The sequence below is a fragment of the Crotalus tigris genome, unplaced genomic scaffold, assembly GCF_016545835.1.
Source record: "Crotalus tigris isolate CLP2741 ecotype Arizona unplaced genomic scaffold, ASM1654583v1 scf7180000023598.3388751, whole genome shotgun sequence".
NCBI lineage: Eukaryota > Metazoa > Chordata > Lepidosauria > Squamata > Viperidae > Crotalus > Crotalus tigris.
Genome location: NW_024100068.1, coordinates 3323735 through 3348633, shown reverse-complemented (window position 1 = coordinate 3348633; position 24899 = coordinate 3323735). Strand labels below are relative to the sequence as shown.

Here is a 24899-nt window from a genome sequence, read left to right as displayed (position 1 = left end):
TCAGGACATTACAAAATGAATAAATACTGCAAACAAACAATTCTACAAGCCCATCTGCCTTCAAATAAACAAGTTAAATCAAAAGAGAAAGGGAATACAAATTGTTAATTGGGAAGGACAATGCTTCCAGGGAAAGCTACATACAAGCAAGAGTACATTCCAGAACTAACAAAATGTAAATGTATTTTCATATAGATTTATTACGCACAGAGTTAGCATCAATAGAAACATATTGTTTGGGATAATGAAAAAAGTTTCAGTGGCACTGCTATTATCTATTTAGTAGATTACAGATTGGAAATTGGAAGCTTTTCAAAAATAAAGCAACAGTAATTGGTAAGAGTTAGCCATGCCTTTACCACCTCTAGAAAACAGTAAAGCATTCTACTTAGGACTGTCTTTAAAGGAAAGGGGCGTTGACTTACCTGAACGCCTTTTCTCAGCACGGAGATGGATAATCCACGCAGTGGGTTGAGACTGTATTCCTGGCCAATCAGATCAGTCAGCCAAAGTTGCCACGCCCCGTCTTGGACCATGATCCTTTAGTCTTGACTCGAGCGCAGCCATTGACTGACAGTAAGACGTTTTGGCTCCACTAAATATACCCTATTATTCTAGCCTATAAGGGTGGGTGTGGATTATCCATCTCCGTGCTGAGAAAAGGCGTTCAGGTAAGTCAACGCCCCTTCTCCAGCACTGGAGATGGATAATCCACGCAGTGGGACATACCAAAGCCTATTGTCCCGTGGGTTGGGGAATAGACTGGTCCCGTGTGCAACTTTGGTCTAGCACCTGCTGGAGAACCCTCCTACCGAAGGAGGCCTCTGCAGAGGAGTACCTGTCAATTTTGTCATGACGAATGAATGGAGAGGGCGAGGCCCAAGTGGCTGCCCTGCATACCTCTTCAATAGAAGCCTGCATGGCCCATGCTGCTGAGGTGGCAGCACTCCTTGTGGAATGGGCTGTGATATGCTTGGGGACTTGCAAGGACTCCGCCTGGTATGCCCCTGTGATGCACGCCCTAATCCACCTACCGATGGTAGAGGACGAGACCTTCCGGCCCCTAGTAGCAGGGTGGAAGGATATGAAAAGCGCTTCCGAGCGTCGGAATTCCGCTGTGCGTGAAATGTAATGTCTTAGTGCCCTGCGTACGTCCAAGGTGTGCCATTGTTGTTCCAGGGGATGAGCTGGGTGTGGACAGAAGTCTGGTAGGACTATTTCCTGTGATCTGTGAAAAAGGGAGTTGACCTTTGGAATGAATGAAGGGTCTATTCTTAGGACGACCTTGTCCCTGTGAAAATGGCACAGGTCCTTCCTCATTGAGAGAGAAGCTAACTCGGATATCCGCCGAGCTGACGTGATGGCTACCAAGAATGCTACCTTATGGGTCAGCTAGCGAATGTCACATGTTTTGAGTGGTTCGAAGGGCGCTCTGGTAAGAGCTTGTAGTACTCGTGGTAGTTCCCACGATGGATCCCTGTGCACGGTTGGCGGTCTGATGTTTGCAGCCCCCTTGAGGAAGGATCGTATTAAGGGATGCTTGCCCAAGGATTCACCGGGGCTGGCAGAAAGTATAGTTGAGAGGGCGGCAATTTGCCTGCGCAGTGTGTTTGGCGAGAGGTCCCTCTCTAGGCCATCTAGAAAAAATTCTAGGATCTTGGGAAGTGTGATCCCTTCGAGTAACAATTCCTGTTTAGAGCACCATGATTGGAAGCTTCTCCACGTGGCCTCGTAGATACGGTTCGTGGAGGGGCGCCTTGATGCCTGTATGACCCTAATTACACCCTGTGAGCAAGCCACCTTGGCTAAAATTGACCGTTCAAGAGCCAGACGGCTAGTTGTAGCCATTGTGGCTCTGGGTGGAGATTCCCCCTGCTGAGGAGATCTCTCCCTGGAGAATCCGCCTGGATGTGCGGGAGAGACTCCTAAAGTCTGCTGGGGGGTTTTTTTTCTTTTGGGGTGGGGGTTTTTTTTTTTTTGGGGGGGTTGTGGGTTTTTTTTTTTTTTTTTTTTTTGTTTTTTTGGGGGGGGTTCTTTTCTTCTTCTCTTCTCTTTTTTTTTTTGTGTGGGTTTTTTTTTTTTTTTCTGTGGGGGGGGTTTTTCCTTTTGGGGTTTTTTTTTCTTTTTTTTTCTTTTTGGGAACCAAGGTCTCCTTGGCCAATAAGGGGCCACAAGGATTACCTCGGCCCGTTCCCGCAGAATCTTGCGTACTACCGCCGGAAGGAGAGGTAAGGGTGGAAACGCGTACAGGAGCCCCCTTGGCCATGGGCTCCGTAACGCGTCCGTCTGCTCTGCTCCCTTGGATGGGAATCGGGAGAAGAAGCGAGTTAGGTGTGCATTGGAAGGAGAGGCAAAAAGGTCCACCTGGGGAAGCCCGAAGCGGTGACAGACCTCCCTGAAGATCCTCGGGTGTAGTTGCCACTCCGAGTGATCTATTGTTGATCTGCTCAACAGATCTGCTTGGATGTTTGCCTCCCCCGATATGTGGTCGGACTTTATGGAGGCCAGATTTTGTTCCGCCCAGGCCCCCAGTAGGAGGGCCTCGGCCGAGAGTGTGTGCCCCCCTGACGGTTTATGTGGGCCTTGGCTGTCACGTTGTCCGTCAGGACCAGTACGTGCCTGCCTTTTATGCTGCTGTGAAAATGCCTTAACGATAGGTGAATAGCCCGCAGCTCGAGCCAGTTTATGTTGTGTCGGAGATCCACCGCTGACCAGCGGCCCTGTGTCCACTTGGTCCCCAAGTGGCCTCCCCAGCCGAATAAGCTCGCATCTGTTGTGACTACTACTCTGTCTGGTTCCCTGAAGGGGGACCTCCTGAGGAGAGCTGGAGATAGCCACCACCTGAGGGAGTGTCGTACTCTCAGAGGTATGCCTACCCTCTTCCGGGATGCACTGATTTGCTGTCTCTGAAAAGGGAGCATGAACCACTGCAGTTCTCTTGAGTGCAGCCTTGCCCAAGGAACTATTGCTATGGTCGATATCATCTTCCCTAGCAGCTGGGAGAGGCAGACAAGCGTCACTGACTGACCGCGGCTTACCTGTTTTACGGCTTTCTTTATGCTGCTGAGGCGTTCCTGTGATAGGTACACCTTGCATTCCTTTGTGTCTATGACCGCTCCCAGATGGACTATTCTCGTAGTTGGGGTTAGATGGCTCTTTGGAAAGTTCACCGAGAAGCCGTGGTCCTGCAGCATTTTTATCACTAACTTTAGGTCCGCCCGAGACTGCTGGGCGGACGATGACTGGATTAGAATATCGTCCAGGTAGCACTGGACTCTGACTGGTACGTTTCTTAGTTGTGCTGCCAGAACCGCCAGAATCTTGGTGAACACCCTGGGCGCTGATGACAGGCCGAATGGAAGTGCCCTGTATTGAAAATGGTGCCCCATGTAGGCAAACCGTAGAAAGCGGCGGTGAGCCAGAGAGATAGGGATGTGCAAGTATGCCTCCGTGAGGTCGATCGATGCCAGAAAATACCCTTTCCTTACGCTTCCAAGGATGGAGCGTAGTGTCTGCATTTTGAATTTGCGGTATTTTATGTAGAAATTTAGCCTTTTCAAATCCAAAACGGCTCTCCAACCCCCCGAGGGTTTTGGGACCACGAAGAGGATAGAATAAAACCCCTGGTCTCTCTGGTTCATCGGCACCGGCTCTACGGCCCGTCTGTTTAGAAGGTGCTGAACGGCCTCGTTCATGAGCCTTCTCTTTGTTGGGTTTGTGGGACAGGGGCACGGGCGGAAGCGGTTCGGGGGCTTTGAGAGAAATTCTAGAGATAGACCATGACGTATGGTGTTCCTGACCCATACGTCAGTGGTGGTCTCTTCCCACTGGGGAGCAAACCCTGCTAGTCTGCCCCCTATGGGAAGGTCTGGGCGGGAGTCATCTGGTACGGCGGAAGGGGCGGTTGTTCCCCCGAAAGGTCCGTCTTCCCTGTGTTTGCCTATGTCTTGTGTTCTGTCTGTCCCCCTGTCTTTCCCTATCCTGTCTAGCTTGGAAGGGTTGGGAATTTTGAAAGTAGTTGACCCTGGCTTCCGTACGAAAGGATTGTTTCCTTCCCCAGGAGCCTGGGTCTCTTGTCCTGCCTTTTAAGCATGTGTTTAAGGACCTTGCGCTTGTCCTTGTTCTCTGTCAGGTATGGCGTTAGTGCCTCACCAAACAGCTTTGCCCCTTGGTACGGAGCCGAAGCCCATTTCCACTTGGATTTGGTATCCGCCTGCCAGTTCTTTAGCCAGAGGATGCGCCTGCTCGTGTTGTTTGCCGCCATTGCCTTGGCTGAAAACTTGGTCGCTAAAAGTGTTGCGTCCGACGCATATTCCGTGGCCGCTACCATTTTGCTGAGTTCCTGGTGAGTGCGTATATCTTCCATGGGAACCCGGCCCTGTAACTCACGGAGCCAACAAAGTGTGGCTCTGGTGAAAAAGGACGCGGAGGTAGACGCCCTGGTAGCCCAAGCTATTGCCTGGTGCGTTCTCCTGTAGTTGGACTCACTCTTTCGGTCCTCGGCTTTAAGAGCTTCAGCAAAATCTCCTGATATGGCCGTGTCCGATATCAGGGGACCTATGGGTTCGTCCACCACCGGCACCTCCAATGTTCCCTCTAGCTCCCTTGCTACGTTAAATAGCTTCCTCTCCGCATTGCTAGGAAGCGGTAGGGAGGTTGGCGCTGCCCACTGTTTCCTTATTGTGTTTAGGAACATGGTCGGGCAAGGTATGCGGTGTTGGGTGGTTACCTTTTCGGCGAACGTCGGCTCAGCCTCCGTGTCAACTGTGACAGGCTCCGCTGGTGTCCCATGCCCCAAATGGGCTGTGGCCTCAGCCTTGCGCAGAATAGTAACAAAAAGAGAAGGGTTAAACAGGCCGCTGAAGGACGGCCCTTGAGGTGAGGTGTCCTCCTCCTCCTCAGACATTTGAATCCCTTGTGACGTACCTGGCTGGTCCAGGTAAACTTCCTCAGAGACCGACGAGTCTGAGACGGAGGAGAGGTCCTGATGGTCCTCCGTTTCCTCCCGATGCCTCGTTCTAAGTCCTAGAGGCTTGGCTTTTGAAGTTTGAGCCCTGGCCTCAAATGCACGGTCCACTGCCTGTGCTATTAGGGTAGCTAGCAGATCCCCCGTCAATGCAGGAGGAGTGACCATTGCCTGCGACCCTGCAGGTGCTGTGGTTAGCATGGTCCTCGGGGTTTCCTGTAACCTCCGTGGGGAGGGGGATCGGGAGAGCGATGAGAATTCGCCTATCCCACCCTCTGTTTGGGACTGTGATGAGCTCCCTAATGACCAAATGGCCCGTGGGGATGAAGGGAGACCCAGCGGTAGATCAGGACCTATTCCCCCATTCTGCCTATTTTCAATTCTGGCCCTTTTCTGGGCTCTGTCGAACTCTTTTTCTAGGGCTTGGTGTCTTCTGATTGCCTGTTTGTCAGCCTTCTTTGATGACTTCCTTGCAGCCTTTCTAGGGGCTGCAGAGGATTCCGAATCCTCTGAAGCAGGTGCTCCAGAGGATGAAGGCGGGGCTCCAGTGGAGGGAATGATTGCTTCCTCCATTCTCCACTAACGCTGGGCCGCGATAGGGGGGACCCAGGTAGTAGGAGAGCTCCAACTTGAGTAAGGACAGGCGCACTACTGGGGGCGTCTGGAACTCAGGAGCAGACTCTGCAAAATTGTCAGAGTTAGTCACTGTGCACGGATAAGAACAGGCACGCTAATGGGAATGCCTGGAACCCGGCTTGACTATGGTGGGTAAGGACAGGCACGCGACTGGGGATGCCTGGGACCCACCACTAAATCCAGAGGCGTACGGGCCACTAATGGGGGACCCGAAGTCTGGAAGGAGCCAAAGGCAACTAAACACAGTTAGTTATGAAAGTTCTTATTTACTTTAGGTAGAAGACACCAAGTCCTGGAACCAGTAGCTATGTGTCTGATTTGAATGTCTCTGAATGAATAATAGATGCTTTAGTACCCCAGTACTGCTTGCCTATTAATTCACTCCAGCGGCTGAACCTAGCTTTCTCCAGGAACTTTAACTCCCCTGTTTGGACAAAAAATATGGCCGCTGCTGCCAGGAGACTACTGCGCATGTGTTAACAAGGCTGCCTATGCCACGTGCGGTTGTAACAAAGAGCTGCGCGTGCTTCCAGCTGTGCAGACAATGGCGCCTCGTTTAAAAAATCCTGAGCAGCCTGGAGTGAAAAGACTGCTCCTTCGCACGCCAGCTGTTTCCCTTAATCAATCTCCCTCCCAGCATGCGTCCCCTTTGTCCTCCACTTCCCTTGCTAACTGCCTGCCTTTCTGTCTTTTTTTGTTTGTTTGTTTGTTTGTTTGTTTTAAACGCGAGGGGTTGCCCGAGCCTCCCCGTTTGTTTAAGGCGGCTGCCGGCTGCTGGAAGGTGGCTGGGGTTTTTGGGTTAGGGAGGGGAATTAGGGATTTCCCCCTTTTAAGTGGGGGTGGTTTCCCCTGTAGGAATCTGACTTCCTGAGTCTTACAATTTATCAAGGAAATTTTTGAGTGATCAATTAAATTGAATTAAATTATCTCTAATTAGCTTTTAAACTAAGCAATTTCAGCTACTAGAAAAAAAAAAATCCCCCCTAATGGAAAGGAACTATACCTGCCCAGGAGCCAAAAGTTGTAGATGTCTCATGGCCAGATCAGTCAAGACTAAAGGATCATGGTCCAAGACGGGGCGTGGCAACTTTGGCTGACTGATCTGATTGGCCAGGAATACAGTCTCAACCCACTGCGTGGATTATCCATCTCCAGTGCTGGAGAACTTCTAGAGATTTCTAGTAATAAGCAACAACAGCACCAATAATAAATTACACACTATTATCATGGCACAGCACTAAATGAAAACTAAACAAAAACCGCAATACAATAATTGTATATTGATTCAATAAAATTAGCTTAGAACTCAGTAAACAAGTATGCGTACTGTACACTAAAACCAATACATTTAAAGCAATGGCCTGGAGTAAGACAGAGTATGCATGCATCCCTCTAGAATTATTTAAAGTGTGTTCTAATATGGAATTGTCAGATAAATCAAAGTAGGATAAAATAACTAAACCCTAAAATATCCCTAAGATAATAATATCACAGTACCTGGAGACAGCAGAGTAGAAGAGAAAGCACTGGAGGAAAAAAAATCACAAAATACTAAAAAAAAATCACAAAATACTAAGATCTGCAAATAGAAATAGAATGACTGTGGCAATAGAAAGCAAAGATGTAATAGTGATAGTGATGCAACCCAAAATATCTGGAGTACCACTTGAACACCATCGCCATTGAAAAAATTACCAATAGTTATTCCCAACAGGATCACTTGGTATGAAGGTGTCAACTCAGCTGCTCAGCTAAAAGAAACAGGCATTTATATTGGGCAGCAGAAATATAGAAAGATGCTGGAGGCAAAGTTATCAGCTCATATAGCACTATGCAGAAGAAGACAATGATAATGATAAACTACTTATGTATTTTTACCAATAAAACCACATGGATAGAAAATATAAACTGAAGAAGGTGAGAAGTAAGTAGGAAGATTGAGGTGAAGGAGGAGAGGGGGTGAGTGAAGAAAAAGAGGGAAAGAAGTAAGTTGGTTTGAGGTGGGATGCGGTTTGGGGGAAAATGGGCGGGCAAGACCGAATGTGGTGTGTATCAATTTGTTTTATTTTTTATCTGAAGTATTTGTAAGATTGTTATGTATTGTAAAGTTGAAAATAAAAAGTTTTGCAAAAAAAGAAAGAAAAAGAAAATATAAACTGATTGATTATACAGTGCCAAATGATAGGCACCTTAAATTGAATGGCACTCTACATGCTACTGGGAAAGAAGAGTTGAGGATCTTTCAGAGTACTAATGATGTTTATAATGTGGCTAGATTAAAGACTTTGGAAGGTCTAGTTGCAGATGTTGCCATACGGGAAAAGAAAATCCAAAGCTGCAAAGATATAATTACAGTGGGAGCATGAAATGCAAGCACCATGAACACAGGAAAGCTCAACACAGTTACATATGAAATGAAATGACTACAAATTGAATGTTTAGGCATCAGTGAGTTGAAAATGACTGGGATAGGATACTTTCAGCCAGAAGATTGCATTATTATGGTTAGAAAGATATAACAAGTACAGTACAATGAATAATATGGCTTAGACTTTGTAAAATAGGTAATCCTCAATTCAACCTATGATCATAATGGAGCCATCCATTACAGTCACAAGTGATGACAGCTGTTAAGCCAGACAACCTTGCTTAACAACCCCCAGCCCCTGCTCTCCCTGATGCAGTTGTTAAATGAATGTGTGGGTTGTTAAGTGAAACATGGAATGCCTCAGGTGTGGGAGGAGGCACTGGGAAGCATAGCACAGGCCCACTGCCTGACTCAGGCCTCTCCGCTTATTGTCCTTGAGGTTCCCACAGGCCTTGGCTCTGTTTTGGCCACCCATGTCCCCACAGGCCTTTTCCCCCTCATTGGTTCCCTGCAAGATTTCTCCCCCACACCAGGTCCCTGCAGGGCTTGGGCCTTCTCCCCAGCTACCCCCCCCCACTCCTGTCACCCATCACACACTTACCCTTTGAAGTTCTCCAGGGCTCTAGAGCTTTCCTCAATACTGTGCAGACCTTGTTAGGAAAACAGAACAAAGTGGTTTATCTCAGGGCCACATGGCAGCCTCCTAGAAGTTTTGCCATTTTGGCACAGCTGCAAGTAATTGTGGGCATTCTAAAAATGGCGACTACTTCCAGGACGCAGCCAAATGGCCCAGGCATGTATGTTCAGAGTGATGGGTGATGGAGGGATGGGAAGTAGGACCAAGGCATGCAGGGACCAAGGAGGGCAGAGAGAGGCAGAGGAGGTGCTGCAGCATCCTTGTGATCAATTGTAAGAGCAAATGACTATGGGGATATTGCAAAATGGGGTCATAATTACCTTTTGAGAGGTCTGTCATAATGTCAAACAGCTGCTAAATGACCAGATGTTAAATGAGGACTACCTATAAAGATATGAGTCTGCCAAAATGAAGACAAAGAAGAAAACTGGATGTCAGAACAAACCATGGAAATCGCCCCCCCAAAAAAAGCCAGAATAAGAAAGAAAAAAATCTTAAGAAATGAATTTAACAAAGAGTTTCAGAGAGCTGTTAGAAAACACACAAAACAGCATTACATTTGCAAAGACACTGAAGATGGAAACAGACATGGGAAAACAAGGACCCTTTCAAAAGATTTCTGAATTCAGAAGGAGTTTCCAACCTTGAACTGATATGCTAAAACATGCCAAAGGACAGATAACTATTCAAGGGAGAGCAAAGGAGGATGGACAGAACATATTGAAACACTGTAAAGTTGCCAACATCCAAGATATTTTAGAAGATATTCCCTGTTTACAAGAATCCCTAGTACTAGAAGATGAAGTTATATCAGCACTCCATTCATTGCCAACTCATCTATAGCAACTGATGGAATACCTACTGAAATATAGCAAGCAGTAAGAAGAAGAATCAGTAAAGGTTCTAATCAAGCTATGCCAGCAAATCTGGAGAATGAGACAGTGGCCAACAAATCAGAAGAAGTCAATCTACAATACCAAAAAAGGAGAGCTAACAATGTGCAAACTGTCGTACTATGTCCTTAATTTCACATACTAGCAAAATAATGCTTAAGATAATTCAACACAGATTAGAGCCCTGCACGAGAAAAGAAATGCCAGATGTTCAAACTGGCTTTAGAAAAGGCTGAGGAATATGAGACATTATTGGAGATGAATGATGGATTTGAGAAAGCTCAGAAAAATGGGAATTCCAGAACATCTCATTTGTCATCATGAGAAACTTATATACGGGCCAGGAAGCCACAGTACAGACAGAACATAGTAAAAGAGATGGGGGATTGTTGAGTAAGGTTAACAGCCCTCCTAACTTCCAATCATAATCAGGCTCCATTGTGCTTGTAACTCGAGGACTATTTGTACTCCAACTGTCAATGTCATTCAAAGACAGGCATTCTCTTTTCCACATAAACTTTATTGCATCTTCAATTTCTTTCCAGACTAAAGCAAAATTGGTTGTTAGGCACAACTATTTTGTTATTTTAAAAGCAGAAATGCACAATACCCTAAACTTACCACCACATAAAAAGAAGAAACCAATAGCAGCTTGCTCTTTCAATCCCAAACATTGTAGCCAGTGATTAATGAAATCTGTTTTGCATTTTATTGTCTACATTTATGTTCATTGCCGCAACTTCTTCCGTTGTTCGCAGTCTGTTTCTGATGTTTGTATAAAAAAACACAAGTTGCGATTTTATTACTAATGGTTAGGGATTATTTTTTCATCCTGATGTGAGACGTTTCCTGCTGGTCTACTGTATTAAATCTGTGTTATTATCCCTCTGCTTTCATAGTCTATTAATACGTTTGTCTTTTCCTGAGACTGAGCAAAGATTTAACTTCTTTATGGAGTTAGCAATAGCACTTAGACTTACATACCACTACATAGTTCTTTACAGCATTTTCTGAGCGGTTTACAGAGTCAGCATATTGCCCCCAACAATCTGGGTCCTCATTTTACTGACTCTGGAAGGATGGAAGGCTGAGTCAACCTTGAGCCCCAAATACAACATGAGCACCCCTACAAACTCTGAGTCACCTTTTCTCCCTTGAATATAAATCATTACCCAGCTCTATTATGTTGCATTTTGGCAATCTCTCCTGAAAAGTGTGTGAGTGTGTGTGTGTGTGTGTGTGTGTGTGTGTGTGTGTCAGAGAAAGACAGACCTTAAAATAATTAAAATGATGTTTTAATTAAAGAGTTTTCTCAGCTCACATTTAACTCCCAAGAGTACAAATATAATCAGTCAGAAAAGGCTTTGACCTTCCGAAAGGGCCTGAAGATCTGGCTTTGCCAACTGTCTGGGCCCAATTAGGATATGTCATTCTGAAGGTGGTTAATGGATTAAGATAAATCCCACCCTTTTCCTGTGTGTATCTTGCTCCCTTCCCTCCCATCTTCATCAATTTTAACTAATTTCTAGTGTTACTATTTATTGTTTTAATGTTTTAAATGTTTTATCTTGTTGTTTTTAATTGATTGTAAACTGCCTAGAGAGTCACCTCAAGGCAAACTGGATGGCATATAAGCTTAATGAATACATAAATAAAAAGATACAATGAAAAAGGAGGACTTGGGAAAAGCAGATGATGTATTGGGAGTGCTTTTTAGTCACTTGCCATAAATATGCATTTCTGGTTCCAGAATAATTATATATTCTGAAAAGCAGCATTATTCCCCTGTCTGTCTTCCAACTTATAAAGCCGGGAGTGATGCCTATTTATATCTCACTAACATTCTGCAGGATTTAGCTGTCAGTTTACAGTCTCTTAGTGGCAATCAATTTAAATACTTATTTTAACTAAAATATCTCCATATAGGAGTGAATAGTGATATTCATGTTGGAAGAAGCTGCCTTTTAATTTTCAAAATAAAGAAGAGTCAGAAATTCAGAACTGATACATATTTCGTCAATTTCAATTCCTACTCTCCCTTCTTCCCAATTACCCAATGTAGACAATATCCACATTCTCTATGTGGACTTTTAGAATATAATGGGCAGGCTGGGTAGAGGGCAGAGGCAGGAGAAAAAGCCACTGCCAAGGCAATGGTTACTAAAGCCTGAGCTTGGGCCAAAATGTGATGTAAGTAAAAGTCTAAGACGTCCCATCCTAGTATGCACAAAGATAAAGAGAGGGAGGGGAAAGAGAAAGATTCTGTTACTGAAACTTTACAATAGAAGGAGCACTGATCTACATAATGTTGCTGTCCTAGTCTGATCTAGTCTGAAGGGTTTAATAAAGTCACTAGGTATTTTGCATGTTCAAATCTAATTAATTAAAGGGCACCCTGATTGAGGAAGGCTGCTTTTTAAATTACAAATTTGGAAAGAAATTGCTGTGAGGATACATAATAGTTAGTCAGATTTTATTTTAAGCATAGTTTGTGGAATAAACTAAAGTTGCAGACAAAGCAATTATAGCCTATTCTACATTTTTATCTTTTTTCTTCCTGAATACCTAGAAGAAATTAGTGAGGAGATGAAACACATAAAAATGAACTAGGATAGTGATTTCAAACATACTAAAATATATCAAGATTTATAAGTCAGCAGTAAACTATGTTTACTAACTATGGTTTACTACCATTTCATCATACATCCCATTCAGTCAAAAACACGTTATAGTTTACCATTATGTGAAAATCACAGCAGTGAATTAACCAGTAGAACAGCTTGCCTTCATCCAGGTCCTTCATCACTGGAGAGTTTAAAGAAAATACTGGACAGCCACCTGTATGAAATGGTATAGGGTCTCCTGCTTGAGCAGGGGGTTGGACCAGAAGACCTCCAAGGTCCCTTCTAGCTCTATTCTGATTCTGAATCTATTTGGCCTGTTATATTTTAAACATCTTGACATAAATACATTCTAGTTTTTAGAACTTCATGTAGTGATGCCCCCCACCTGCCAAAAAAACCCCTGAAGAAATTGAAATTGGATAAAAAAAATCAAACAAAAGAGTTTCCCCAATCTGGTCCTACAAGTGATCAGAAAAATCAAGAAGTATAAGAGGACATACATGAAACCCACTAGAAACAGTTAATTATCTACTTGCCCAGGCACTTTTTCAAATACACAGACAAGCAAGCATAAAGGATGCTATTAGAGATCCTTGTTTTAAGTGTCAGGAGTAAGAATATGTCTGGAACATGAGCAGCCAGGAAAAGGCTGTAGTTAGATACAACCAACTACAATAGTCCTCAACTTAACAACTACAATTGAACCCAAAATTTATGTTATTAAGTAAGACTGTTGTTAAGTGAATCACTGCAGTTGTTAAATAAATAACACAGTTCTTAAGTGAATCTGACTTTCCCATGGACTTTGCTTTTTAGAAGGCCACAAAAGGTGATCACATGACCCTGGGAGACTGCAACTGTCATAAATATGAACCAGCTGCCAAGCATCTGAATTTTGATCGTGTGACCATAGGGATCTTGCAACTGTCATAAGTGTGGAAAACTGCCATAACTCATTTTTTTCACTAATGTTGTAACTATGAACAGTCACTAAATTAATTGTTGTAAGTTGAAGACTACTTGTACAATGAAGATGGTTATAACATATTAACTTGCAAGGGATACTAAACATACGCCAAACCATTGTATTCCATAAGACAAATCAATGGGAATTTACATTTACAGAATAACAATTCAGTACTAAGAAACTATCTTTAAAATATGTTATGTATCTAAGATAATTTAAGTGTTTATTCTAACATGGATTTTATTCAAAGAAGGAAACAGTATTCTTCTATGTTTGGAAATCATGCTACTATACTGGTAGAACAAGCAAAAGTACGTTTAGTTGTTTTGGTTTAGGCTACAGCTCCTTAAGCAACCATAAAAGAAATATAAAATGATATTTGTCTTCGCTAAAGTTTTCGGAATTATTTATGTATTTCAGAAACAGCACTAGCTCACCCAGAAACCATACCTTATACAATAATTTTAAAAGCATAAAAACTTTTTCATATTTTCCCATTATGTTTATTGAACTGTGATTAAAAAACAGTATCAGGTAACTGTTAAAGAAAAAAAAAGATACAGAAAATATAAAAAAAAGTACTACTACAATGTAAATAAAGAAACCGATACTGCTTATGCACAAATTAATCATATATGTAAAGTATACCCTATACTGGTCTGTTGTTGTTGAGATAAATCATAAAATCCACCCAAATCTGATAACACTGTTGTCCTGCTTCTGATAGCTCATTATTTAAACTTTATCTGTGATTTTTTTTCTAACATGGCAATTGAAGAGACCTTGTTAATTCAAATCTCAAATGTTATGTTATCTGGAGTTTTTCTATGTTGTGCAATTATTGTTTTGACTGCTAAAATTACACAGATATGTTTCATATTTTTAAGGTTTCATCCTGTAAATAAATGCAATAAACCAACTTGGAAACATCATTTTTTTTGTTTAGTGATGTTACTTATCTCCAAAACTTTTACACCAAAAGGATGTAGCTTTATCAAATGACCACTACAAATGGAAAAAAATATGGGATTTTTTTTTTGAGAATGTCTCCAACATTGGGAAAAATCATGTGTATGTGTGTATCTCCCAATTTTATCCAGTAAATCTAATTGTTGATCTAAGTGATGTTACCAGCACTTCTATAACTAGACTGAATAATACAGGTGATAAGAGATAACCCTGCTTTGTACTTTTTAAAATCACAATAGAATCTGAATCATAGCTGTTAAGTCTTATCCGCACTTCAGTTGGTCCATATGTATGTTCGATCATCTTACAACAGCCAGTCCCAAACCTGGATTTATTTAATATTTGTTTTAAAAATGCTATTTCCAGAGAATCAAAGGCTTTAAACTTTAAATATATCTAAAGAACACATTGCTAATGAAGATTAATTGGTTTTATTAATTTCTATAGTATTCAATAATTTTCTAATTGGATAGTTATATTTTAAATTGGAAAAAATATTAATTAAATATAAATTTACATTCATAGGCAGTTTGACACCCCTGGTTTAAATGTTTGTATACAGTATATCCTACAGTGGGATTCATGTCTACCTGAATACAGTGTATGCACTTTCATTGTAGGATTCATAATTGTCCATGCATTTATGAATCCATGACTATGAATTAAATTTTGAAATGCATTCCAGTCTGAGATTTTAAAGTTTCAACATGGGTTTTGTTCTCACTTTGTAAAAAGTATTCCATAGTTATTTTAAGACTCAAAATGCCCCAACCCCCTTCGAATGGTTATGGGGGGGGTTGTCCATACTTCTTTGAGTATGGACAACCTCTGGAAAATTGGAATAGGACTATATATTTCCAGTAACATCAAACAGCTAGTGTGATTTAGACACAGAACATCAGAGTTTAAAGAACATTCAAATTCAGAAATTGTAGATTTGAAACATTTTGTCAATATCTATTTATTAGCCCAGATGAAAGAATTCTGAATGCAAATATCATTGTACTCAAAGACCCAATAAAGTATGCTCTATGCAAAAAAAATTACCTTCCAGCACCAGAAAGGAATAACCACCGTAGAATATATAGTCACCAACACATTCAATCATTGCTGCTTTGCAAAACTTAGCATTAAGGCCCAAGCTCTGAGAATTAGTGACAATACCTTAGATGCTTGAGGTGTTGAAATCACATGAACAGTGCTAGGTTTGACGCCATTTGCTTTAGGTCTTTTATAAAGGGCAAATCTGCTTTTCCTACGACCCCGGTCACCATTAGGGAGGCAGCCATTGTACCTATGAAAAAGATATATGTTTGTTATTTTCATTTGCTGAGCATGTAGTGAAAGAAAAATTTAAAATCTTTGTAGACACATATACAAGGGCAGCAACTATCAGCTATCCCTGATAAAGAAAAGGCTACCAAATTGTTCAACCAGTCAAATCTATAACACATTACCTAAAATTTAACAAATGATACAATTTCAGATAAATTATCTGACCATAAGTTGCATATTTCAGTTTTTAATGTCTCCCAAACTCCCCGTAAGCATTCAACTTTATTTTAAAAAGTTTATATAGCTGCTTATATTGTGAACTTTAACCCTGAGCAGCTCACAAAATAAAAAATATCAAAATTTCCAACAATTACAGTAACACAGTGGTTCTCAACCTGTGGGTCGGGACCCCATTTGGGGTCGAACGACCATTTCACGGGGATCGCCAAACAACGCAGTCCGCCATTTTTTCCCCTTTTCCTTAGCTGTGCTACTCCTTTTTATTCTATTGGCTTTTGAAAGCCAATAGAATAGACTCTCTTGAATAGAGTCTAATTCTATTGGCTGGGGGTCGCGGCATTAAAAAGGTTAAGAACCACTGCAGTAACAATTCCTGGTACCCTAAGACAATACTTTCACAGACATCAGGATTCTACCTTCTGGGCTTCAGCCTCATTCCTTCCTAACACTAGTAGGATAACCCAGCTATTCAACGCCTTCCAGAAGACCAAGGGAATAGGACTCTGCTGGATCTGCAGGAGAAAGGGTATTCCAGTGGGCAGTGAAAGATATGGAGGAGGCACATTTCCAAATGACAACATTTAAAGGATGGGATCTGGAGTATTCCTATCATATCTTAATCTGGGGAAATGGATGGAATGGGATACCCTCAGGGAGACATGGTCCTGCAAGTCATTTAGGGCTTTGAAAGTAATAATCATTTTGAGCTTTAAATGATTTGAAATTGGAATTGCACTGGAGAGAAAATGAAAAGCATACTGCTTCCATTTGAACAAAGGGTCCTATCCAACAAAATGAAAGTTAATGTGGAGAAAAGGCTTTACACTTATGTAGGAAAAACCAAAGGTACAAATACTGATTAGGTGAAACCTGGCTCAAAAACAGTAACTGTGAGAGGGACCTTGGAGTGCTAGTGGACGATCACTTAAACATGAGCCAGCAGTGTGCAGCAGCACCCAAAAAAGCTAATACAATCCTTGGTTGTATAAAGAGAGGCATAGAATCTCTTTAGTACAGCTTTACAAAACTTTAGTACGATCACACCTGGAATACTGTATCTAATTTTGGTCACATTACAAAAAAGATGTCGGAAAAAGTGCAGAGCAGAGCAACTATGATGATTAAAGGCCCCGAGGCAAAAACATGAAGAACGGTTGCAGAAACTAGGTATGGCTAGTCTAGAGAAAAGAAGGGCTAGGGGTGACATGATAGCAGTAGATTCCAGTATTTGAGGGTCTGCCACAAAGAAGAGAGGGTCAACTTATTTTCCAAAGCACCAGAAGACAAGACAAGAAACAATGGATGGAAACTAATCAAGGAGAGAAGCAACCTGAAATTAAGAAGAAACTTTCTAATAGTGAGAACAATTAACCAATGGAATAGCTTGCCTTCAGTGATTGAGGGTGCTTCATCACTGGAGGTTTTTAAGAAGAGATTGGATAGCCACTTGTCTCAAATTGTATAGGATCTTCTCCTTGAGCAGGGGTTTGGACTAGAAGACCTCCAAGTTCCCTTCCAGCTCTATTCTGATTGGTTGATAGCTTTTGCAGCAGCAATGTAATATGAGTAAACTATGGACTGCCAAGAAATGCACGCACTGCAATATTTAGGAACAGTTGTAATTTCCAGATAGTCTTTGCCTCATATGGATGTACTGCAATAATCCAATGAGGAAATGACCAAGGCATGACTAAACATAAGCTGTTTTGTGAGAACTGTTGAGTTCACAGACTATAAACTTCAACTAAAGGGTTTAGAATAGAATAAAGCTGGAAAGGATCTTGGACATCTTCTAGTCCAACCCCCTGCTTCTCTTTTTGGTCAGTTTCCAACCACTGTTTCTTGTCCTGTCCTCTGGTGCTTTGGATAATAGACTGACCCCCCCTTTTTTTTGTGGCAGCCCTCAAATACTGGAATACTGCTATCATGTCACTCATTTCTTTTCTTTAGATTACCCAAACCCAATGTCAACGCTGCAAATATTGTATATTCTTGCTTTTGACAATATGCAGAATTGTCTGGTAAATATGGGGTTAATAAAGAGAGAAGGGGTTTGGGGGTAAAGCTCGGGAAAGAAAGAGGAAGAAAACATTTGACCTTCACACTAATTGGATAATGTGAGATATGAGGGTTAATTTAGGGAGGGAACATGCTGATAATTTAACTGCTCAGAGGAAGCGAACTTAGATTCTAGCATCCCTCCGTTGTGCCTGTGCTGACATTTTGTAACAATAAAAGACTTTTAGGAAAATAAATGCCTGGAAGTTCTTTGGAATGTTTCATTAGCCGGAACCACAACACCCAAGTCCTGCAGACGTTCTTCATATGTTTTAATCTCCAGGTCTTTGATCATCTTAGTTGCTCTTCTTTGATTTTTTTCCAAGATCTCAACATCTTTTTTGTAGTATGGTGAACAAAATTGGTTGCAGTATTCCAGGCGTGATCTTAACTAGGTTTTATAAAGCGGTACTAATACTTCATTTGATCTTGATTCTATGTCTCTGTTTATACAACCCAGGATTCTATTATCTTTTTTAGCTGCTGCTGCACACGGCTAGCTCATAGTCAAGTGATCGCCCAGTAGGACTCCAAGGTCACTCTCACAGTTACTGTTTTTGAGCCAGGTCTCACCTAATCTGTACTTGTACCTTTGATTTTTCCTGTCTAAATGTAAAACTTTGCTTTTCTCCACATTAAAACTCATTTTGTTGGATAGGGCCCATTGTTCAAGTTTGTCAAAATCGTTTTGGATCCTGAGCTTGACTTTTGGGGTGTTGGCTATTCCTGCTAGTTTAGTGTCATCTGCAAATCTGATGAATTCCCCTTCAATTCCCTCATCTAAGTAATTGATTAAGATATTGAAAAGTACTGGGCCTAAGATGAAGCCTTGTGGTAACCCACTGCTTACTTCTCTCCATGTAGATGTAATACCATTGAGGACTACTCTCTGAGTATGGTTTGTCAGCCAGCTGCAGATCCATCTGATGGTGTTATTGTCTATCCTACCTTTTTCTAGCTTACTAAGCAGCAGGTTGTGGTCTACTTTTTCAAATGCCTTACTGAAGTCTACTATGTCCACAGCATTTCGCTGGTCTACTAATTTAGTCACTTTATCAAAGAATGAAATAAGATTGATTTGGTATGATCTGTTTTTGACAAACCCGTCCTGGCTACTGATTATAACTTTGTTTACTTCTAGTTGTTTGCAGATCTGTTTTTTTATTATCTTTTCCAGGATCTTCCCAGCTATTGATGTTAGACTGATTGGTCTATAGTTTCCTGAATATGTTTTTTTTTCTCTTTCTTGAAGAGGGGAACCACATCATCCCTTTTCCAATCCTCAGGTACTTCCCCTGTGCTCCAAGAGTTTTGAAATATATGGTACAATGGTTCTGAAATAACATCTGCCAGCTCTTTAGGAACTCTAGGTTGTAATCTGTCAGATCCTGGTGATTTATACTCATCAAGGTTGGATAGGTGTTCTCTTAACATTTTCTTGCTTATTTTAGTTTTTGTTTCTAGTTTGTCTTTTGCAGTAATTTTTTTTTTTTTTTTGGTATGTTGGGCTATAATTTCTTTTTGTGTGAAGACTGATGCAAAGAATGAATTAAGCAGCTCTGCTTTCTCCCTACTGCTTGTTACTTCCTTGCCATCTTCTCTCTTTAATGGACCTACCATTTCATTGACTTTTTTCGTTATTAATATGTTGAAATAAACTTTTTTGATTGTCCTTGATTTCTGTTGCAAATCTTCGTTCATTCTGAGCCTTTGCTTTCCTGACTTCATCTTTGCATGTTCTGGCTGTCTGCTGATAATCAGCCTTAGTTATGTGTCCCTCTTTCCATCTTTTGTACTTGTCCTTTTGTCTTTCAGTTTGTCAAGAGTGAGCTTTGTGCAGCCATGCTGGTTTTTTGTTTTTCTTTTTCAGTGGTATTGTGCTGGACTGGGCTTTTATGATCATATTTTTCAGAGTTTCCCATGCTTGCATTCTTTTCCCCTTTAGAATTTTCATCCATGAAATCTTTCCTAGAATTCTCTCTGAGTTTGTTAAAATCAGCTCTTTTGAAGTTTAAGACTCTGGTTGGATTATTTTCTATTGCTTGTGTTTGGATTATATTGAATTTCAGCATGATGTAGTCATTTGCACCCAAGGTTCTGGCAATTTCAACTCCCTCTATCATTTCTTCTCAATTAGTAAGGATTAGCTCCAGTATAGCTTTACTTCTAGTTCCCTCCTCCACCTTTTGGATGATAAAGTTATCACCTAGGTTGGTTAGAAATCTGTTTGATTTCCCACTCACTGCAGACTTTGTCTCCCAGTTGATATCTAGATAGTTGAAGTCTCCCATTACTACTGTGGTATGCTTCCTATATACATTTGTTAACTGGTTGGCAAAGAGTCCATCTATTTCTTCTGATTGGTTGGGTGGCCTGTAATATACACCTATGGCAATGTCACTTTTCCCCTTTTACCCATATACATTCTGGAGGGATTTTATCTTTGATCACGTGCATTTCTCTCTCTCTCTCTCTCTCTCTCTCTCTCTGTGTGTGTGTGTGTAGTTGCATAAGAACAAAAAAATAATCTACCACAATTATATGTGCATGTTTCAGTTGTTTGTGACAAATATGCAATGCCTGTGGCAAAGCAGCCTACAGATATTCTGAACTCAGCACTAAGAAATGCTTCCTTCTCAGTGATGATCAATAAAAGCTTATTATTATTGAAGGATTTCAAATATGGATGTCTAGACACTATATTTTGGTGCCTTATGTTTTGCTTGATATTTTTGGAGATCCTGGTTCACGACTTCTATTTAATTTGCATTCTGTATACTGAAAGATAACCCGGCTGACACAGACTTGAAGGTCTACTAGGAACAAAAGAGATTTGAATGCTTTATATATACCTGTGCCTTCATAAATAATTAAAATTAGGAGAGTAGACTATATTCTTCAACTGATTAGATTTTAGGGAAATCCTCTGAGAAATTATTGAACTGTACACTGCATATCCTTGCCAATAAAAAAACAAACATGTGATTCTTTGAAATAGCCAACATAAAGCTCTACTAAGAAAATAATCCACAATGAAGTTCTATCATCTCTGTGTATGGTAACAAAACATATGTCAGCATAACAGCTTCAAATGTACAAAACAGAATCTCTCCTTTGTTTCTAGCATCTAATCCTTTGATAGAAATCTAAACAAGTCTCAAGTAAGGATATTTATCCTCATTTTAGAAGGCATAAACCAGAGTTACTGTATTAAGTTATCAAAGCAGAATGAATTAAAAATATTTTTATTTAAATTGGGTTTTCTAATTTAATTGGATTTTCTAATTTGTTACAAATAGTCTTCACTTAGTGATAATAATTGGGACTGGAATTTTTATTGCTAAGTGACATATTGCTAAGTGACAATGGCACATGACCGGTGACAATAATTCCAGCACTTCCAGTTGCTGTCATTATGCAAATCATTGCAGGCACTAAGCAAGAACATCATATAGTGACCATTTGTCTCATGCTGTCTTCCTCATTGACTTTGCTTGTAGGAAGCTGACAAAGAAGGTTGTAAATGGCGATCAAGTGACTGTGGGATGCTGCAATACCATTATTGTGAGTCATGTGACCACAGGGACATTGTGACCAACCTAAGTACAAAGACTCATAATAACAACCACTTATTCAGCATCACCATGAGTTCAAGGAATCCCCGAATGAGTGGTCATTAAGTGAAGACCACCTGTAAAATACACAAAAGTTATATAAGCTCAAAGATATTAGTAGAGCTAGGAAGTACTAGGAAGCAACTCTTTAAACCAAATGCATATTTCTCTGGAATCATTCTACAACACCAAAGGTAAGTCACACAATCCATAAAGTTTTTTTAAAAATTTTTTTTGCTGAAGACATTGTAAGTGACTATTAATTGACTTAGTCAATTGATGAGTTAATGAGAATTCATGATGAGTCAATGAATGAATATTCATTGCAAATATAAATGCAATAAATAAATAAATCCAGCAAATACAGTACTTACAGGTTTGTTAATAGGACCTAGACCAGTGATGGCGAACCTTTTAGAGACCAAGTGCCCAAAAACCGGCCCGGCCCCGCTCTGCCCCCCGCTCCGCCCGTTCAGCCCGCCCACAAGGCCACTTTCTATAGATAGCCCAGACAGCCTTGCAGCGGCATGGCAGCCATGCCCTCCGCCCGCACCCCAAAGCATCATCTGCACATGATGGGGCGCAAGAGCGGAGTCTTACCCCTGATGCCCGGCTGCCATGTGCTTGGCTGCGCTGCTCTGCATAGGCTGCGCCTGGGAGAGCTTCTCTGGGCAGGCTGCTGGTGAGGAGGGGGTTGCGGGGGGAGGCGGGGTAGGGGTAAAGCGCGCATGCCCACAGAGAGGGCTCCGAGTGCCACCTCTGGCATGCGTGCCATAGGTTCGCCACCACTGACCTAGAAAAACCTTTATTCAACTCAAAAATCAAAGCTCGGTCAGACTGTTAATCCTTAGCAGAAAATCTCAGGGCTACAGACTCCATCCTGAAAGAAAGCAATAGCCAACTATTTCCATTGCTGCGATTCTTCAGAGAGGGGACTAAACTTACTGCTGAATAATATTGAATATATTTTTCTTGGGTTCTTCTTGCTCTTTGAGCTTGGTTATTTCCTTACAGACTAGGTAACTAGTATTAGTGAGAGTAAGGTTTGCTTATCCTTTTTTTGGTGGAGATGTGGCTTCCTTCTTGTTGGCTCCCTGTTTAAGGTATTGTTTCTTCCCAAGGACCCAGCAGTTTAATTCTGAGCTACATGTATTCTCTTCTACCAAATAAATTCTTTCTCTATTTTGCATGAGTTTTAATATTCAGTAATGGTTAGCAAAATTTCTCCAAATTACTATTACCAACAGCAATTAAATCTATTGCAATAGAAGAAGTAAAGATACCTGGGGAACCAACAGAAGTTAAAACAAAAATAAAAGCACAGGTAAAGCTCAAATTCAAACCTACACTATATCAAGACAAGGTGGTGAAGTATTGATGCTTATCTCTTATTAGAATAATATGCAATGAATAATATTATGTGTGTGTGCTAAAATTCAAATCATTTTCTGGCTGGTGAGCTTAATGGCGAACCTCTGATAGTAACATTGGAGATCTGCCTTTCTCCATATTTAGAGAGACAGAGAGAGCATAATTACTTCTTCACAAAGAACAGCTTTTATCTTTTTTACAGCACTGGACCTTTTCAAATAATAATGGTTTCACTATCCAAAAGACAGTTTGTCCTAACAGATTATAACCATTTATTCCAAGCATATCTATTAATAGTTACACTTAAAAGCCTACTATAATAACTAAATGTTGCAGAATAAAATTCCAATATTCCAATATAATGAAACTTGAAAAATTAGAATATCGTGCAAAAGTTCATTTATTTCAGTAATGCAACTTAAAAGGTGAAACTAATATATGAGATAGACTCATTACATGCAAAGCAAGATAGTTCAAGCCGTGATGTGTCATAACTGAGATGATTATGGCTTACAGCTCATGAAAACTCCAAATCCACAATCTCAGAAAATTAGAATATTGTGTAAAGGTTCCAATATTCTAGGCTCAAAGTGTCCCACTCTAATCAGCTAATTAAGCCATAACACCTGCAAAGGGTTCCTGTGCTTGATTGGCCAGCAAACTTGCCTGACCTGAACCTCATAGAGAATCTATGGAGCATTGCCAAGAGAAAGATGAGAGACATGAGACCGAACAATGCAGAAGAGTTGAAGGCCGCTATTGAAGCATCCTGGTCTTCCATAACACCTCAGCAGTGCCACAGGCTGATAGCTTCCATGCCACGCCACATTGAGGCAGTAATTGCTGCAAAAGGGGTCCAAACCAAGTACTGAGTACATATGCATGCTTATACTTTCCAGAGGTCCAATATTGTTCTATGTACAATCCTTGTTTTATTGATTGCATGTAATATTCTAATTTTCTAAGATTGTGGATTTGGGGTTTTCTTGAGCTGTAAGCCATAATCATCACAATTATGACAAATCACGGCTTGAACTATCCTGCTTTGCATGTAATAAGTCTATCTCATATATTAGTTTCACCTTTTAAGTTGCATTACTGAAATAAATGAACTTTTGCATGATATTCTAATTTTTCGAGTTTCACCTGTATCATGAAAGAAATTTTGTATGCACACTTAAACACACATCATGCCTCACCCATACAAAGAAACAGTTATTCACAAAGGAAGAAACAGGATTGCTGGAATGGGTAATGGGAAGAGCAATAGAACACAAGAAAGTGATTTATTGATTTATTGATAATAGCAAGACTTTGGTTGTAAAGTTCATGCTAGAAAATGGAAGACACTAATGCACATGCCTGGTGAGAAGAATCATATTCTTCTCCCAAGGAACCACTACAATGAACAAAAAACAGTAACAACTTGAGATAAGCAGACATTACATTATTTACATTATGTAATGTATTACATTACATTATCTGAAAGTAAAGAAGACTATTCTGAGTCATTCTGAGAGTAAAATGGAAAGCAAAAAACCAAGGTTAGTGTTAAATATTACAAAGGCAATAGAAATTGACTTTTTAGGCAAAAAGTGGAAACAGTTGTTAATTCAATTTTCTTAGAATTAAGAATAGGCAAAGGAAGTTAGGTAGTGAAGAAAGGACGGTAATATCAAAGTGAGGTAATATCATGAAGAATAGTGTAAGGATATTTTAATATCAGATTAAAGTACAGAGTAATGAAAAGAATGCTCTTTGCAGTATAGAGAAGGAATACAGATGTGTTAAAGTTTAAAGTGACTTACTATGAGTAGAGTATCATGGACAATAAATTAGTTTGGCTATTCCTCAAGATGATAATCCATAGAACTTAGGTTATTTGGGGCATGTGAAATGAAGTGATAATAGACTAGGGGGAAAAACCTATTATCTGTGGCAAAGATAAGGGAAGCAGAAGGTGAAGGCAACCAAAAGCTGAAGGATAGGAAAATCATATTTTTCCACTTAAGCTTATCTCATCTAGGTTGATCACATATATACAAACGAAAATTCTGCCATATACAGGGATAATAACCCTTATTAAAAAGTGCTCAACATTTTTGATGGAATACAAAGCAAGTGATTCCGAAGGGTTTTTGTTTTTTTGTTGTTGTTGTTTTTATTTATATAGTTGCAGAGTCTCAACAAGTGACTCTGGACAGTGTACATCATAAAACATTAAAATAATTAAAGCAGTCTTGCAAAAGGCCAACAGGGTCGGGATCATCCTGATATCTGA

The 24899-nt window shown here is 40.7% G+C and overlaps 1 protein-coding gene across 2 annotated transcripts in view; it reads right to left on the bottom strand.

The window, feature by feature from the left end:
• PELI2 (pellino E3 ubiquitin protein ligase family member 2) overlaps positions 1-24899 on the bottom strand; it is a 59438-nt gene that overhangs the window by 21703 nt on the left and 12836 nt on the right. Inside the window, exons 1-2 of one of the 2 annotated variants that reach the window (XM_039319458.1) lie at positions 15992-16405; positions 15225-15354 (exon numbers count right to left, since the gene is read on the bottom strand). In XM_039319458.1, coding sequence (XP_039175392.1) covers positions 15225-15354; positions 15992-16011 — 150 coding nt within the window. In that variant the 5' untranslated portion in view covers positions 16012-16405. Of the gene's footprint in view, positions 1-15224; positions 15355-15991; positions 16406-24899 lie in introns of those variants that run through there. The other variant, XM_039319457.1, reaches the window with a different exon arrangement.